This window comes from Alligator sinensis, unplaced genomic scaffold, assembly GCF_000455745.1.
Source record: "Alligator sinensis unplaced genomic scaffold, ASM45574v1 scaffold740_1, whole genome shotgun sequence".
Classification (NCBI taxonomy): Eukaryota; Metazoa; Chordata; order Crocodylia; family Alligatoridae; genus Alligator; species Alligator sinensis.
Window position 1 is genome coordinate 2,180,435 of NW_005841964.1, and position 18,430 is coordinate 2,198,864.

The following is an 18,430-nucleotide window of genomic DNA, read 5'->3' on the forward strand; positions in this document are numbered from 1 at the left end:
GGGCGAATGGCAGTGGGGGCAAGTATCATAGGTGTGTGGGGGTAGGCACCAGAACACAAAGGCACCGGGGGACTGGCAGTCAGGCAGCAGCGGGGCAAGTGGTAGGGAGGACAGGTGGCAGGGAACAAAGGGTAGGAATCTGGCCACTTGACTCCTCTGTCAGAGCTTACCCAACTGCAGCACTAGGGGGATGGCTTTAAGATGACCCTCTAATAATGAGATTCTATGCATGAAAGTTTATAACACATTTATAAATTTGCCATGAACAAAATCTAGTTATTGGTGATCATTTTAAATTCAAAGTTCTCTTGGATTTGGGTAAATACAGTAATAGAGTTCAAAAGCTAGATAGTAGAATAGTTGTAAGGAAAGCAAAAGGACAGAGGAAAACTCTATGGCGGGCACAATTAAGGACAGTGTGTTTTTAACTATGCTAGAAGCAAAAAGAATCTTAACAAGTGCTTGGCTTAACAACATGGCCTGATAAGCAGAAAGGTATTACATCTACAGCTATGCTTGCCCTTCTGAGCATGAAGAAGAGGCTCCACTATGGCCATATATGTTCTGTGGAAGATAGGACTGTCTGGGTAATCATGTAACTATTTGTCAGTTACCAAACGTGTGATTGGCAAAAAACCACAACTAGTGACAATTCAGCAGAGAAAGAACAGGAGGGTCCTCCAACCATTTAGTCCCAAATCTTAGTGGTGATGGCACTTGTCTAGGGAGTGGAAGATCCAGATTATAAGAGTCCATCACTCAGACAAGTTTTGAACAGACCCTACATCTCCCACTTCCCAGGAAATCAGTGCAGCTACCATACCATGAGTTAAGTACTACACAGCATACCCCACAACCTCCTCTTGAAGCTCAACCCCACCAGAAAGCCAAGTGGGGAAGATATATATAGTCAGCACATGAAGAAACCAGAGGGAATGTGGCTTAGTGAGATGGACTCTGCTTCAGAAGGGTCATGCTCTGGGTTCTGGTTCTTGCCCCTAATGGCTTTTCTGCACCTTATGTTCAATATTCATTGGACAAAATGGATAGAGAACAGTGGGGTAGATGCAAATGGAAGCAGGTGGAAATAGGATTTAAACTCTGCGTAAGTGCTAAAAAAGGCATTTACTTGAGTACCTGAGAACACACAGGGTGCCTGTACACGAGTGCAGAGGCTACTTCAATGCGCTATAATTGCAGGAGCAATTAAATGTGCTCTACATTGTGGAGCATGGAGGCTGCTGGAGCATGGTAATTACTGCGCTCCAGCAGCCTCCCTCATCTTGTGTATCAGCATCCCTGCGCTTAAAAATGGCAGTGGGAGCGTTTGAACTAAAGCTCATCATACGAGCTTTAGTTCAAGCGCCACCACCACCATTTTGAAGCGTGAGGACGCTGATACATGAGACACTGCAGCACTTTAATTAGAGTGACTCTTGGAGCCACTGTAATTGAACTGCTGCCCCCCTCACCCTCAAAGCACATGTAAAAGTTCCCATAAGTAGTACTTATGTGTATTAAAGTTGAAACAGGATTTCACCCTTAGAAGTCTATAAGGCATTTGACTTGGTGCCACACAAGATTTAGATTAAAAACATATAAGATGCAACATTGACACATACACTTGCACACACATGGATTAAACATGGCATTTTGACAAGTCTCAAAATGTAACTATAAATAAAGAATCATAACAAGCAGCTGTGCTTCTGTTGTGATCCTGAAGGGACCAATTTATGACTCTATTCTATTTAACATTTTTATAAGTGACCTACATGAAAACATAAAATCTTCACTGATAAAATATTCAGATAACACAAAAGATTAGGGGAGTGAGAAACAATTAAAAGGATGTGTCATTGATACAGAACAATCTGTCACGCGTGGTCAGCTGCCTGCAAGCAAACCATTATTTTCATATGCCTAACAGAAAAGCCATGCATTTAGGAACAAAGAATGTAGTCCATACTTGCTCGACAGGGGACTCACTCCTGGGAAACAGTGACACTAATAAAAGGACTTGAAGGTACTTGTAGATAATGCACTCCCAATGCAATGCTGTGGCCAAATGGGACAATGAAATTCTTATGGACTTGAAAATGGGGGGATATCTAGTAAGAGCAGAATTATGTTACTTCTGTATCTGGTAATGGTGTAACTTTTTCTGGAACAGAAATCAGTTTGGAGGTTGATAGCTCATGAGGAGTGTTGATAAACTGGAGATGATTCACTGAACACCCATCAGAATGATGATAAGATTGGAAAACCTTACAGTGAAAACCCATTTTCTTAGTTTAACTAAAAGAAGGTTAAGGGATGGCTTGATCACAATCTGTAAGTATTTAGATAGGGAAAAAGACTTTGATCTTGAGTTCTTCAATATAGCTGACAAATTTATAATAAGATCTCACGGCTGGAATGTTGCAGCTAGACAAATTTAGATTTGAAATCAGCTTCAAATTTTTTTTTAGCAGGATGCAGCAGGAATCAAACCCCAGGTGGAGCTAGTCTGGAGACACAGAGAAGTTCAGATTTGATATGGGAGCCAATACAGGGTCTGAAGAAAGGGATAGACATTTTATGACTAATGAAGGAGGACAATAAATTCAGCAGCTGTATATCTACACTATTCTATCTCTGGATTATCAACAGGGATCCTGGTTTTCTCTGATTTAAAAATATTCCCAATTTTCATTTTAAAAAAGTAACCCAACATCCACATTTTTTCCATGATTAAAATGAAATGTCACTAATATATTTATGGAAAAATGTGGATTTGGGGTTACTTTTTTTAAACCGAAAATTGGGGATTTTTTTTAAATCAGAGAAAACCAGGATCCCCAATTATCAACCTACACACAGTAGAGGATTTTTCTTAGATATTCTTGGGCAGCACTGCCCACTTAACGAACAACTGTTCAAATGCTGAAATGAAGTCATAAATAAATCTTTTCATTAGACAGTCACTTTCTGTATTGCTGAACATGTTTGAAAATTTAAATTAAAACAGTCTCAGATAATGCTAGGTTCTATTTCACATTGAAATAAAAAAAAAATTGAAAATAAATTAAAATACAACTAAAATATGAATAAAGAAATCTACATGGTCTTACAATCAATAAATGTGCCATCTTCTGTGCTTCTCTTGTCAGTGGATCAAGGATAGCAACCACATCATAGAATGGTTCATTCTGTTGAGGATCTATTTTTACTATGCTGTTAAAAATGTTAATAAGTGATGTGAAAAATTCTAAATTAAACTTGCAAAAATAACAACTAAACAGTATAGGCTTTAATTTATCATATTTTAAGGGCTCTACACCACCTTTTGAGAATTCTTCAATATAACCTTTAATCTTGTTCTAAATATTCATTACCATCTTTCCCCCCCTTTTTCACAATAAACCTTTTGTGCTATGTCCTAAGCTAAACAATGAAACAATTTTAAGGTTGCTTAGAAATAAACAATGAAACAAATATCATCATTTATTTCAAAGCTCTAGAAACAAAATATTCTAATGGTTGAAATTTAAAATTGGCATAATAAAAATTCAATAAATGAACCTTGATTTTGTGCATGAGATGAGGGAACAATGTTTTTTTCCCCAGGGACTCAGTCTAATTATTTATTGTTTGCTGCTATTTATCATTATTCTTATGTCTATCAATAAATATTTATCAATTAAATATATGCTGTACTAAATGGAAGATGAAAGAAAAATGCACCTTAATACTTTAGAACCAAATGACATGCAAAATCAAAGTAAACTAAAAGCAGGATAACAAAACAATCTTTTTGATCTTACTTTTTCTTCTGTTTCCTCTAGTACCACCTGGAACCATAATATGCTGCAAGTGTCAACAGTGACAAAACTTTGACTTAAAAGAATTCTAAGTGGTTGTGACAGGGGTCCATCCCCGTGCCTGTCTAACAGAGGCCTGACCCTCTGTCTCTGGGCTACCCGCCCACCTACCTGCCATGCCTTGATGGAACAATAATTATGATGTTACTCAGGCAGGAGGCTGCCTATTTAACACTAGGGGTCACTATCCACCACTCCAAACCTCCCCTACATGGTGGCTCATGTCTCACAGATGGTATAAATGTTGACCTATGCCCTAGGGTATTGCGTCAGCTCACTCTCCATTGCTGTGCCTCTTGCCACTGGGGTCTGCCCCCTGTCTCTGCACCACCTGGTGCTGCGCCTCCTGGCACTGGGGTCTGATCACCCCCTGTTGCTGTGCCCCCCTCCAGCACTGGGCCCAATCATCCCTTGTCACTGCGCCTGATCACCCCCTGTTGCTACGTCCCTCCTGGTGCTGGGGCCCGATTACCCCATTGCTGCGCCACCCCCCCCCCCCCCCCCCGCTCCGGCGGGCCCCCGTCACTGTGCCTGCCTGGCACTGGGGCTTTGCACAGTAGTGTGCCCCACTGAGGCCACCTCCTCCCCAAATAGCCTCAGCCCAGTCCACCGGACAAACAATAACATAAATATGAGCCCCTGGGCTATAACATAATAGAAGTCCTATACGCCACACTCTGGCTCCTTAAAAACCACAAACTGCTCCCTGTTACAGTGGTAAAAATATCAACTGAGTAATGTTAATCCTAATGGGGTGGATAAACTTTCCCCCTGCTAGACAAGGATTATTGCTTGAAAAATCAGGTCAACAGGAGATACTAAGTTTTTGATTAGAGGCATCTGAAGCTATGAAAATGAATTATAGTAGGCCCCTGGTAAATGTATGCTTTCATAAATCATGTATGGCAGGTGTGTCAAACTTATGTCCAACGGACCAGATCTGTCCCATGGTTCTGCTCCATCCAGACAGAACTTACCTGTGATGCTCTTTGAGAAACTGAACAGCCTGTCTCATCTCCTTTTTTGTCAATGAAGAGAGAAGGGCATCTACTTTCATAATCAAATCACTGGCACTAAATAAAATAAAACAAACAACATATGTTTTTCTGTAGCAAAGGGGAATAAAACATTGATTCTAATGTACCTTCCTATAACATAAAATACTAAAAAGGTATTAATGATAAAACAATTTTACAAAATTGTCTTGAATTTCCAAACCAGTTTGAGACCAAACAAGAAATACTAAAGCCATGGAGGATTTCTGAAGGGCTATATGAATTAATATTAGCAAGTAAAAAGATTCAATTCAGTTGGATGAGTGGCACAATACACTTAAATTCAAAACCTCAGTTCCTTTTGGCTGTTGATGGTTAAGAGATTTACTGCAACAGCTCCAGTGAACAACTCACAGGCTACATGTTCATTTGTAGTGTAACAAAGTACCTACAGAAATGAAATCCTGTAGGGGCCAGAGAGCTACAGTTACCTCAAAAGCTCACTCTTGAGCCAGGAGGCAATAGGGGGTTGCTCCTTTGCCCCACCTGTTCCCAAGGGAGCCTGTCAGTGAGCAGCCTGCCCAATTACTGACAGCCTACCCTCTCCTCTGCCAGCAAAGGGAGCAAGCTGTCAATGATCAGCAGGGATCCAGGTTTTCACTGTTAAAAAAAAACCCAAAAAAATCTGTGATAAAAATAAAAAAATCTCTGATTAAAATCCCCCAAATCCATGTCTTCCCATGATTAAAATGAAATGCCACTATATATAGTGGCATTTCTTTTAATATACACACATACATACATACGTGTATGAATATAAACACATATAAATACACATATACATATATATACACACATACACACATATATGTATATACACAGATACATACACACATGTACACACACACACACACACACACACACACACTTACAATTTTAAAGCAATTTGGAAGCCTACCAGTGCCTCAATCATTATAATAAAAAAATTCTAAGTACCTATATATTATGTAATTTGATACTGTTTTTTTTATCATGGAAAAATCAGAGCTCCTCCTGCCCCCTTCCCTCACCAAGACGCGGGTGCAGCTGCAGCTGTCCCCCCTGCTGCTTTGTGGCACTGAGCAGCCTTGATATGCCAGTGCCCCTCACTCCCAAGCCACAGCCCACCCATTCCCGCTGGTACCCCTCACTCCCAACATGCTCCCCCCTGCCCCCAAGTGTGTAGAGTAGGTAGTATGCGTGCAGGGCAGGCGATGGCAACTGTGTGGTGCAGGTTGGGGTGTGCCCAACCATAGGCAATGCCAAAGAAAAAGCGTTGGGTGCATGTGGGGGGCATGTGCCCCCCCAAATTTCTGCACCCCCAACAGGGCACAGGGCTGCAGACCAGCACCAGGCAGGAGCTGCCTCCATGGGAGACCCAGTGCGGGAGGGTGGAGTGAGGCAGCAAGACATGTTTCTGCCACCACCACCATGAGCCCCACGCCAACATAGTGAGGTGCCCCCTGCACGCTGCTATAGTGGGGGGGGCACAAGTCCCCCCCAATGCAACGGTGGGCAGGGGACACCCCATCTTGGCAGCCATCATGGATGGCATGGCTAGTGCATGGCTTGCAGTGGCAGCATAAACAGTTCTCGCCACCCCGCTCTGCTTTTCTGTGCTGGGTCCCACCCACTGGTGTACAGAGGCAGCTCCCGGCCAGTGCCTGTCAGGCCAAGCTGCAGCCTCTTGTCCCACTGTGAGACGAGAAATCAGGGGAGGACATGTGCCCCTCATACCCTTCCAATGCATCGCTTCTGGTGCTCAGCCCCTCCCTAGGAGTGTGTGCAGTGGCAGGGAGCCTGCCCCTCCTCCCCACAATGACCAATACTTGGCTATGTCCCGCTCCCCAGCCAGGCCCCTCAGCCACACATTTTCTCCCTGAGCACTGTGCACTGCCCTGGCATGTGACAACTCCTGCCTCTGACTGTCCTTCTCTCACTCCCCTCTGCCCCAAGCAGCCCCTTGCAGCCTAGAACTCTGCCAGTCTACATGGGGAAACCCAGGGTTTCTTGCATTTTTCTCCTTTAAAGGAGAAATTCCTTATTTTATTTCTGCGGCAAATGGAAAACCCAAATCTCTGGTGATCAGCTAGCAGCAGCTGGGAAGCAGAGGCTATCACAGCAAACGTCCCCACCACTGCCCACTGCCCATGGGGTGGTAGGGGTGAGAAGCACTGTTCTGCATGCCCCCACTATCCCCATAGGCAGTTGCGGGCTGTGTTTGATAGCCTTTGCCAGGCTTTACCAGTTCCCAGCAGGAGAGTGTGTTGCTCCAGGCAGGGAAGAAGGCAGGTTGGTCCTGGTCCCAGAGCAGTGGCTGTACAAGACTTAGGGCAGCCATTATAAAGGACAGTCCAATTGTTCTCTGTCCTCTATCAATACAAAATCCGATGCCTTTATGTCCTCTATTTTTCTCTTGAGGAATCCCCTGATTTTCTCTGGAAGAGAAAAATAGAGGACATAAAGGCTTGGGGTTTTGTATCAATAGAGGACAGAGTAACAGAAAACCATAATGTCCTCTATGACTGCTCCTGAAGCGAAAACTGTTCCTGCCGATGCTACCACCACCATTAGCACACCAGTGCTTGGCACTGCATCACTGCCACCAACCAGAAGGGTCACCAGCTGTTGCTCCCACAGTGCAGAGGCATCCCTCAGTTATTCCAGTGGCACCACTGTGTGGCAAGGTCAGCCTTCAGACGTTTCAGGTGGTGGCAGCAGCAGAGTCACCCAACAGAACTGCTGGTCCCTTGGGCCAGCAGCAGCTCTGTGATAACCACCACAGAGATCAGAGCTACAGCTCTGCTCCCTGCTAGTTTTAGAGGAGGTCCACTGCTCTCTCCTTCCCTCCTTGGAGGAGGGAAGAAGAACAGAGCACTATGGGAGGCTAGACAACCAACAGATCCCCTTAAATGCTACAATGCAACTGTCCACTAGTTACATAAGGTTCTACAACATATAGCACTGGAAAAGAAGTTCCTGTCTGAAACAGATAGATCTGCCATCTTTGTAGAGCTACAAATACACATTAACTCTTTGTAGAGCTGTAGCAGCTTATATAGCACCACAAATGTAACATGTCCATAGCCTCAGTTAGGAACAGTCTGTCTTTTCACTTAATCTACCTTACTCCTTGAGGTTCCTCAGACTTTAATTCCTTTATTTCTGTATCATTAATTCTCTGGTGTCATTTATAAAATATAAAGAGAACATTTAAGGCGATTGAATTGATACTTAATCAGGTTCCTTCTGCTTCTCAACATTAATTTCTTTGCCTAATCAGACCTCTTGTATTTTCCTTGCTTTTGCTTTTCCAGTAGTTCTCCTTATAACTCTTAGTCCTCATGAACAATGTCAGTGGTACATGGACACAGAAAACTGGAATACTCCTAGCATCCCAAAATTGTAGTAAGAAAAATATAATTTTCCTGTATCCTATTTATATAGACTGGACATTTATATTAGAAGCTGGTCAGACATGGAGAACTTATTTTCATCTGTTAAACCTAAAGTGCATAGTCTTCAGCAGTCTATTTGGGCTTAATTAGAAGCTCTCTCTGTGGAAATGAAGACTCCTTTTCTGTAAATGCCAGGGACTTTGTGCTACATTAGCATAGTAGATCTGACATTTTCTCGTTTTGTTCAGACATCATACCAAATTATTATTGTATTTCTAAAGCATAACATGTTTCATTAGGTTTATTATTATTATTGTTGTTGTTATTACTATTGCTATTATTATTAATATTAATAATAGCAGCAATAATAGTAGCACCTAAGATCCTTAGGCATCTTCTTTTCTCCAGATAAACAGAAGCTCTTCAAAGTGGATCCATGCAAATTAGGAGGATATTAAACTGACTGTCTATCTCAAAAAGCTCTTCTGAACCAGAAAAGGAGTGAGTCTCAAAGCACATAAGTAGAAATCAGTACATAAAATCAATTTATAGATCCATAATATTTATATCAAGTACCATCATTTCCATTCAAATGGTTTCTGCCCCAACTTTTTGGTTCTGTCTTGAGTAAACACTGTCCTTCAAGACATTAGCAGGCACCTGTCTCTCTCTCAAATAACAGAATTATGCCAAATGAGGCATGAACTCACTAAACATCTGCAGGTGTGCCTGTAGAACTCAATTCTTGAGTGACAGTGCCTTCTGCATTTATCGCTTATGAAGTTTGTATCAAACAATCCTGAATGTGGATCAGGTGCAGGGTTCTTTCTGAGGCTTCTTTCCTTTGCATGTTAGGCTCTTCTTTCCACAAAAGCCTTCATTACATACTTAATAGACTGCTTCCAAACACTTTGATCCTCACAGCAATCTTCTCCCAGTCATTTGGCTTGATGTTCATTGCCTTCAAATTTATCATGCAAGCATCTTTGAACCAGAAATAAAGAAAGCCCATATGTTGTCCATGCAAGAGATTCTTGGGTACACAGCCATCATCCGTTATCTGCAGGTGACCAAACCATTGAAGTCAACATGGACTAAGAAGAGCATGGATGCTCAGAATGCTGGCACGTTCCAAGACCTCAGTGTAGGCAACTTTGTCTTGCCAGGAAATTCTTAGATTGTGGCAAAGGCAATATAAGTAAAAGCTACTGAGGTGCTTTTTTGAATAGACTGTGTGGTTCAGGAATCATTGCCATACAAAAGGGTGTTGATGATGCAAGCATAATATACTTTAGCCTTGGTCTTAACAGTCAGTTTGCTATTGTTCCACACTTGTTTGCTCATGATACCTGGTGCTTTGCCAATACAGGTGCTCAATTCAGCCTCAAGTGACAGGTTGTTAGTAGCAATGGAGCCAAAATAGTTACAATATCCATTATACTTTCTGCTACGGTGATTGCTGGTGGTAAACCAGTGTTCTGGCCCATAACACTGGTCTTCATGATGCTGATTGTAAGACCAAACTCTTGACGGGCACAACCAAAGCAACTGATGTGACTTTGCAGATTGATCTCTGTGATAACAGTGTAGTGTTATTAGCAAACAGCAGCTCATGAATCAAAAATATCTATACTTTAGTCTCCACTTTAAGGTGTGCAAGGATAAATCATTTTCTATCTGAGTGTATATGTAGATAAATTCTTTCAGTGGAGGTCCCCAAAGCATACATTAAAGGGAGAGAAAAGAAAATCCTGAACAGTCAGAGAAAGGACACAACCCTGCTTGACCCTGCTTCAGATCTCAAAAGCCTCAGACATTGATCCATCATAGGTGACTGTTCCTTGCCTTCTATCATGGAAAGAGCAGATTATGCTGAGGAGTTCTGGTAAATGGCCAACCTTTGCCAATAATTTGAAGAGGTCTTTTCTTTTGACAAGGTCAAAGGCTTTAGTCAGATCAATGAAAGCAATATAGAGGGGTCTCCCCTTTGTTCCCTACGTTTTTCTCAGAATTGTCAGAATGAGAAGATAACATCTATGGTGAATCTACTAGCTCTGAAGCTGCATTGTGCAGGTAAACATGGTCAGCAAGGTTCTGAAGTCTTCTAAGCAGCAGCCAAACAAGGATCTTTACAGCATTGTTTAGTAGTGAAATGCCACGATAGTTGTTACAATCACTGCAGTAGCCTTTATGCTTGTACAGAGTAACTATATTGGCATCTTGCATATCTTGTGGTACTGTCCCTACTGTCCAGCTGTAAGAAAGTAAGCACAGGTTTCCCATACTTGATCACTTATGCAGGAATACTGTCTTTTCCCTTATCAATCGCTAGATTTTCTATGGCTTTACTTAGGTCCTCAACAGTTGGAATATCATCAAGCTCTTCGAGGACAGACTCTCAATAAAATTAAGAGCTGTCAGTAAAGTCACTTTCTCTTTAATAGAGTTAAAGATAATGTTCTATCTTTCCATCTGTTGCTTTCGATCTGTTGTGACTCCTCCTTATGCTCTTTAATGGAACTGACTTCTTTGCATTTAGGCCTGCTGCCTTCTTGATTCCATCCTACATGTTTCTGATGCTTCCAGTGTCAAATGTGGATTGTATTTCCTCCCAGTTGCAGCCAGTAATCACTGGCACAGCGCCTTGAGCTTTGTAGAACAGCACTCCTCGCTTTCTTCAGTTCCTTCAATGTTCCATCTCATGCATTCTTTTTGTGATTTAACTTTGCAGTTTGTTTGGCCTTGATAGATGGACTCAATTCATGTGAGTATGCCTCAGACCAATCTGGGTTTCTTCTGACCTGCTTCCTGAATATAGTCAGCAGTGACATAGATTCTTTTTTTTAAGGCTTTCCAGAAGGCAGTTCTGAAGCAGCCCCATTAAAGACAGTGACTTTTAGTTTACCAACAAAATTTCACCATCCAGATTCCCTGGATGAACAGAGCTTTCAAACTTAAAGTTCACTGTCTCGTTATTCTAATCATTTTATTTGGAGCCTTTACTTCATTTATTGCGTAAGATGTATTGTCTAAAGTAAGTAAGAAAAGACTCTGTATAAACATGCCCTCATTAACTGTGCCCCTTAGAGGACGAATTTTTTAAAGTTTGTAGAAAAATATATTACTTTGGCACCTATTGTAAGTGAACTTCTTTTGGAAAAACCAAGTAGAAAAATACTATCTGGTATATCTCTGAAGAAAAGTAAATGATCTCTGTCCTGATTTGATTAAAAAAAAATCTTCATTACGATTGCTCTGACATTAAGTTCAGTAAAAACCTAACCTCTGAAAATTAGAAAATTAAGAGTAAATCGAAAAGAGTAAAATTAGGAGTAAAGACCAAAGGTACCCACCAATGTAACCTTAGCTCTTGTTCAGTACTGTTCAAAGGCAATATGTGTGTTAAAGAGTATTAGAGCTTCACTCAAATAAAGTAGTTAAAGTTGTATGTATTTGAGCATTAACTATATTTTCCAGTTTTAAAATGTTTGCGTTTTAGTGAACTCTGTTCTACAAGGACACAAATTATTACTGGTCAGCATTAACGCTGCACTAATTATGGGGGTTTTTTTAATTAAATTTCTTCTTTTTTTACCCCAGGCACTAACTGTGTACACTGCCTTGACATACACATGCCCGAGGTGAACGTGGATTTTAGAGAGCTTAGAAGGGTCTACTTTTAAGCAGAAAGGAGTTCTCAGAGTATTTTATAATGGCCCATTTATTTCAATAGCATGGTCTCTGCTGAATAGGACAACCTATGAAAATGAAGAGTGACAAAGCAATAGCTGTGAAGGAATGGACACTGCTCCATTAATTCCAAAGGACTTTGCATCTCTCTCCTCTTTAGTTTACCTGGTGTTCCTGAAAGGCTGTATTATGGATCAAACAGTTCCTCAAACCAATCTTAGCACTGTGTACTTGTGTCTGTTCTCAGATCTTTGCACAAAGTAGGGCTGGCTCATATGGGGGCAGATAAAGTGTCTCAGCATTCATCCCTTCCAGGGTGGCAAGGACTCTCCCAATGGTGATTCACACGAGACAAGGAGAGAGGATGAGAGAACCTCAACAACCCAGAGCCTCCACAGCTGTCAGGTCACAAAAATGGCCAAAGAAGCTCTGACCCCCCCCTCAGAATGACAGTATTTCTTCAATTATGACATACAAATATAGGGGAGTAGGGGATCAGACACCATTAGAGGGACAAAAGCTTTGTCAGATCCATGCACACATATAAATGACAGGATGATACAGTTAGTCCCCCTGAGTGGAAAGGCCTAAGCCTTGATCCCAGTTTCCATACAAAGGAGAATGGAGAAGGGCTAAGACATCCAGAGGGTTGGTGGGAACCACTTTCTGGATCAAATATAAAGGGCAGACAGAGGGCTCAAATACACTCCCACGGTCAAGCCCCATTCTCCCCTCACAGCTCCTAAAACATTTATTGAGGAAAAAAAGGCTGAAATATTCTCACAGAATGAGCCCTGAAAACGCAGGCTCACACAAAGCGGGTGGGGAAAGGGTTTCAATCATGACTAATACCAATACCCCAGTACACATGTAGGATCTTAAACAACCCTAGAGAGGAAGCAGAATGTGAGGGTGACCTTTGTATCACTAACCTTCCCCTCCCCAACTCACCCTGCAGTTTACACATCCCAGGGTCTTCAACTTCTAATCCCAGCCCATTCTCTATTATCTACCTCTTTTTATTTCCTTCCCTGTAATTCTTTTCTCTCTGCCACAACCTGAAAGCCTTCTCTCTTCCTATTCCACTATCACTTAATTCTGTCTCTCCTCCCAGCAAGCATTCACACACATTTTTATTCCTTTGCATGCTTCCTGAATTTTCTACTTATACAGATTACATATTTTTAAAATAAATCTGATTTGACAGAGGCAGATTGTAACAAGATGCCTTCCAGTCCCAAATTCAGATTGACACTGGCTGGCTTTTCGGAATATTCTGTCTACTTCATGTCCCCTTAGGCCATCTAGCTCATGTGAAAACTGAAGGATAGAAAACATTTAGCTACAGAGCACACACATTTACAGTAGAATCCATTTGGCTAGTGATCATCAGAGTCACACCTGTGGTGATAGCCCTTTTTTTTCAATTTTGCTTCCCTCAAGGGGTAGTAAATAACATTCACTGCTATTGTTTGGCTAGGGGGATTGAGACTTCATGTCTGATCATTTTGGAGTGGCTCATTCACAGATGCATGAGCCACTCCATGCAAAAAGAAACAAAAAGAAGATAAGAAAACAGAAATTTCTAGATATAGATATTTTAATCATGGAAAAATGTGGATGTTGGTTACTTTTTTAAATCTAAAAATTGGGGATTTTTTTTTAATCCGACAAAACCAGGATCCCTCATTATAACACATCATTGTGATATTCTCCATCATAATAGCCTCATTTACAAAGACTGAATCAATTCAGCCTTGGGCTTTTTGATTGCCTGTAGTCAGTCTATAAAACTAATGATGACAAGCCTCCTGTTAGAATATGCATGCTCACATCTAAATGTTGATAGACAACTATACAGACTTTTTGCATGCAAAGCTAAAGTCTGTCATGTGTCTTTATTTATGTGCAGGAGTAGATTATAAGCTTAGGCATCAGAAGGGGACTTGCACAGAATGAAAGTGCCGAAGTCACAGAAAGCTATCTAGATCGATCCTGCTCCTGTAGCCACATAGCATTTAAGTACTTAGAATATGTATCAGCCTTCATTTTGATCTGAAAAGTTCCCTAAGCACCTACACTTAAACTTCTAAACATTTAGAAGCAATCCCATTTGAGTACCTACTTGCCTGATTTCTGTCAAAATTCTGTTGTGATCCAGATTATGGTTGGGAGTAACCTAAAATCCACTTAATGTATGAAACCCAGAGAGCCTGCATGGACACTTTAAGTTGAGAACATGGATGGTGGGAATCATCTTTTGCCAAATAACTTAATGATTAGAAGCACTAAACTCAGGAATGGGGAGAGCTCTGTGCAAGACCAAATGAACAGCTCCCACTTGTCAACAAAAGGCTCAACCAACCATTTTAGAGAATAACCTGGCTGGGAATATCCTTCACTTGTCCTACTGAACTGGGCCAGGAGGGAGCCAACAGCAAAATATTCCTGGTGCCAGAAGGAGCAAGTGTGAGCACAACTTTGTAGCCATATAATGACTTAAAAAACAAAACTAAACTTGGCTGACAACAGGGACCCGAATCTCTGAAGAGATAACCATTAGATTGGACTACAAAATCATAGTTTGTCTATTCTATAAAATAGCTATTAGGGCACTCTCTTCAGAAAAGGGAGATAGGGGTTTCAGTTTCCTCATGCTGAAGAGTGTCTATAGCCTAGATCTCCAACAACCTGATCAAGTGCTCTAAGCCACTGTTGTGCAAAAAGGTGTATACAACTTCTACTACAATCTAAGCTGTGTATTCAACTCAGAGCAGCTATGACATTGAACTCAAGGGTGTCAGTTCAGCTTTGACGCATCTTTTGCATATGTCTCTGGATCTTGAGGCAACTGAGGTACTTAAAGTCCAGGAGTGAGTCAAAACAAAGTTCAGAAGTGATTTCTGAAAAGGGTCAGGAATTCAGACATAACCCTGTGCCTGCTATTTCCTACTGCTAACTTCCTGGTATCTTAGGCTCTAGATCAACCTTGATCAAGGTACCCCTTGGAAAATGTCAGCTTTTAGTTGTCATTCATGTTTTGACTACAGAAAAATAATAAGAGACATTTTTCTGTTGTAAAGTACTCAGAAAGATCACAACAGGTCATATTGTTTTTAACACTATGGATTCCTATTTGAAATCTCTGGGTTTATTTTGTGAATCAAGGCTGCTTGCAAAAGTTAGAAAAAAATATGCTTTACTGAAAGAAGCAGCACATTACTTCAATCTGGCTCCACAACATCTGTATAGATTGGGTGCTCCAGCAGGGCTTTTTAGTGCTATTATCTAATAGCTGATTCAATCAGCTATTAGATAAAAGCACCAAAAAATCCCCACTAAAGTACCCCATCCATACAGATATTCGGCAAGCTGGATCCAACTAATGCACTACCTCCTCTGGCCATGTGCTGTGCTTGGTGCAGGAGCATGTGGAGTTTAAAATGTCATTTGGGGGGGGGGGGGTTAACGTCTGCAAGCAGCCCATGTTGCCAACATTGCACAACATCCTGTGGCACTCTTAAAAGTATTTTAAGGCACCCCAAAATTCTGTGGCATCCTGGCTGATCAACTGCTGGAGGCAACCAGTTCTTCCCATTCACTGTACAGGGATTCTACATGATTGTGTCCATCTGGATCACGCTCCTAGGGCAAAACACCCATGTTTAAGGGATTACAAAGTCTAACTGGAGGTGCCTATGAGAACAATTTGAAACTTGCACTAATGTAACTAATAATATGTATATAAGAAAAGAGGATCATACACTGAAGGAGAAGTTTGGACATGACCTAACTTCCAGCTCAAAGGGACAACTGAGGTCACTCTATCCTGTGTTCCTTTATGTGGAAATCTAGAGGAATTCATGCCCTAGGTGTGTCCTCAAAATATACTGCTAGCCAAATGAATACAAAGCAAGTTCATGGAGAATACATTTACTAAGAGCAGACAAGTACTTGAAGAAGACAGACCTACATATAGTCTACCAGAAAGTGAAATAACAAATTAGAGATGATAAACTCAAATCAGTCTCGTGCATGTGGACAGTAAACACCTGAAGGCCCCAACTGCTTTACCGCTTATTGCTGATCTTCATCTCCTTGACAATGGCTTTAATCTTCTCTCCTGAGGTACTAAATGTTATTTTTTCCAACAACTGGAAATCTTCTGTATAGAATTCATTTTCATCTAAAGGGCCCAAGATCTTAAAAGAAAAAAAAATCTACATTACTATCAGCTTTGAATTTCTAAATGTTTTTTCCTTAAGCAAAAATATGCAATCATTTTAATAATGCCTGCTATGAAAAACTCTATTCCATGTATCTGTGGATGTTATCATTTATGGAGTATCCATATTCTGAAAATTCCAGTATCTAAAAATTTCTATAAATTAAACTGAGTTGTGGTATACAAAATTCTGTCTCTGGTAATATCTATATCATATAGATATAACAACTTCAGCAAGTTCATTGTACCCTACATGTGAACTACTGTAACATATTTAAATGTAAACCTGTTGATCAAATACTTATATGCCAGAAAAAATAATGTAAAAATATACCAATGAATTCCACAATATATGTACATAAAATCATGATTATAAATACATTATACAAAGAAAATAGTGAAATGTCAGTTATCTCATCACAGCAGTAGGCAAAGTGAATGGACAAGAATATTTTCAGAAGATTAGTTAGCAGTGGAGGGCCCCAACCAAAAGCAACTGAAGTCAGTGGGAGCTTCTTTATTTATCTCAATAAGCTTTGTCTGAAACTTGAATGCATTATAGCAATGTTTAAAGAAATACTAAAAAAGCATGCAAGACAAAAACAAACAAATAAACAAATAAATAAATGTCAGGTCTCTTCAAAATGTATGGGAATTCTGCCATTAATTCCAATGAGATTATTTTGGGTCTTAATATTTTTATTCTTAAATGAAACATCAACAAGAATAAATAACTAAAGAAGAGAAAAATAATTATGAAAAATGAAATATGACCCAAATAACCTGACCAATAAGGGCCCTGTTACATGGCTGCACTTTCAGCTTCTCAAATGCTTATTGGTATTAGGGCTCAAGTTTGGAGCAGTTACAATTTAAGGTTAAAAACCTGCTTGGACTGCCCCCCACCTACACAACTGTGACTTGTCACTAGAGGGCTGTTAAGAAGGGGCCTGAAAAGGAGCTACAGCTGTGAGTTACCACTAGAGGGCTGGTGAGCCAGGGCAGAGTTCTATCACTGCTCTAGGTCGGAGGGGTGTGAGAGATGGGTGGTGGAGGGGGGAGTGGTAACAGGAATCTGGAGGGTGGACAGTTAATGGGATGGGGGTGGGTAATGAAATGGGAAGTGGACACGAAAAAAGGTTGGGGGAAGGGAGGTGAAATGAAGGAAGTCAGCCACTAAAGGATAAAATAAAAAGAAGTTACAAAAAAAAGAGGGAAGTTGTGACAGAACACCCTTTAGGGTGTCTGTCACTTCAAGGGTTGGAGTAGGGAGCTGCCAGGTTGCTAATGAGAGTGTCTGTTTTAGAGAGCGGCCATTTGGGGAGAGCTCTGTTATAAGAGCAGAGCATTTTGAGATCAGCAAGCTGGGAGTAACATCACCCAGTGGAGCTCTTGCTCCAGGAATATCTCAGAGGTAAGGGTGAGGCTATGGGGAAGAAGGAGACCTCATTGGTCCTGGGCATGACCTAAAAGTGCACCCTGCTGGGACAGGGAGGCCTGGTGGGACTGCCTGTGGCAAGGCAGCCCCACTTAAATACCAGAACTGATCACCTCCCCAGGGTAAGGGGGGTCGGGGCACCTCAACCCCAGCCCCCGCTTTTGGGTGTGTCACTAGGAGAGTTGGGGGGGGGGCAAGCATGCTTTGTGAAGCACCTGAGCCTGTAGGGGTGCAAGAGCCCTGGTCCTGAGATTAACAGGGTGGAGTAGTGGGGCCAGTTAAGCTTAGGGATGAGCAGTTGAGTCCCAAGGGGATGTTCAACCCTGGGCCCCAGTAGGAGGGGCGGTGTGTTTGCCCAAGGGGGTGGGAGTAAGGAATGGCCTGGTGAGGGGCTAGGGCTGAGAGAGCCTGGAGTGGGGTGATTCAGCGGTCACCACCCAGATGAGGGTCAAAGCGAACCCAAAAGGCTGGGCCAGCGCTGGCTGAAGAGAGTAAGCAAAGGAATCAGCAGTCACTGCCCAGATGAGGTTCATGGAAGAGGCCCAAAAGGCTGGGCCAGGGATGTCTAAAGTATAAATGAACAAGCCTGAGGATCTTTCTGGAGTAGGGCAGCAGGAGTGTGGTCTGGATAGGCACTGTGTGAGAGGCCATTGTGAGAGGGGGGCTGTAAGAGAGAGGCCAAAGTACAGCGGGCCTTACAAGGGGCTGTCTTCGACCCAGCTGTAAACTGGAGCTGTTTATGTTTAAAGCATGACATCAGTGAGGCATGGGACACGTGTAGG

At 41.7% G+C, this 18,430-nt stretch overlaps 1 protein-coding gene across 2 annotated transcripts in view; it reads right to left on the reverse strand.

The window, feature by feature from the left end:
* UGGT2 (UDP-glucose glycoprotein glucosyltransferase 2) overlaps positions 1 to 18,430 on the reverse strand; it is a 235,857-nt gene that overhangs the window by 72,684 nt on the left and 144,743 nt on the right. For both annotated transcript variants that reach the window (XM_025200352.1, XM_025200351.1), the window contains 3 exons: positions 16,060 to 16,187; positions 4,841 to 4,936; positions 3,114 to 3,216 (listed from right to left, as the gene is read on the reverse strand). In XM_025200352.1, the coding sequence (XP_025056137.1) occupies positions 3,114 to 3,216; positions 4,841 to 4,936; positions 16,060 to 16,187 (327 nt within the window). The remainder of the gene's footprint in view (positions 1 to 3,113; positions 3,217 to 4,840; positions 4,937 to 16,059; positions 16,188 to 18,430) is intronic.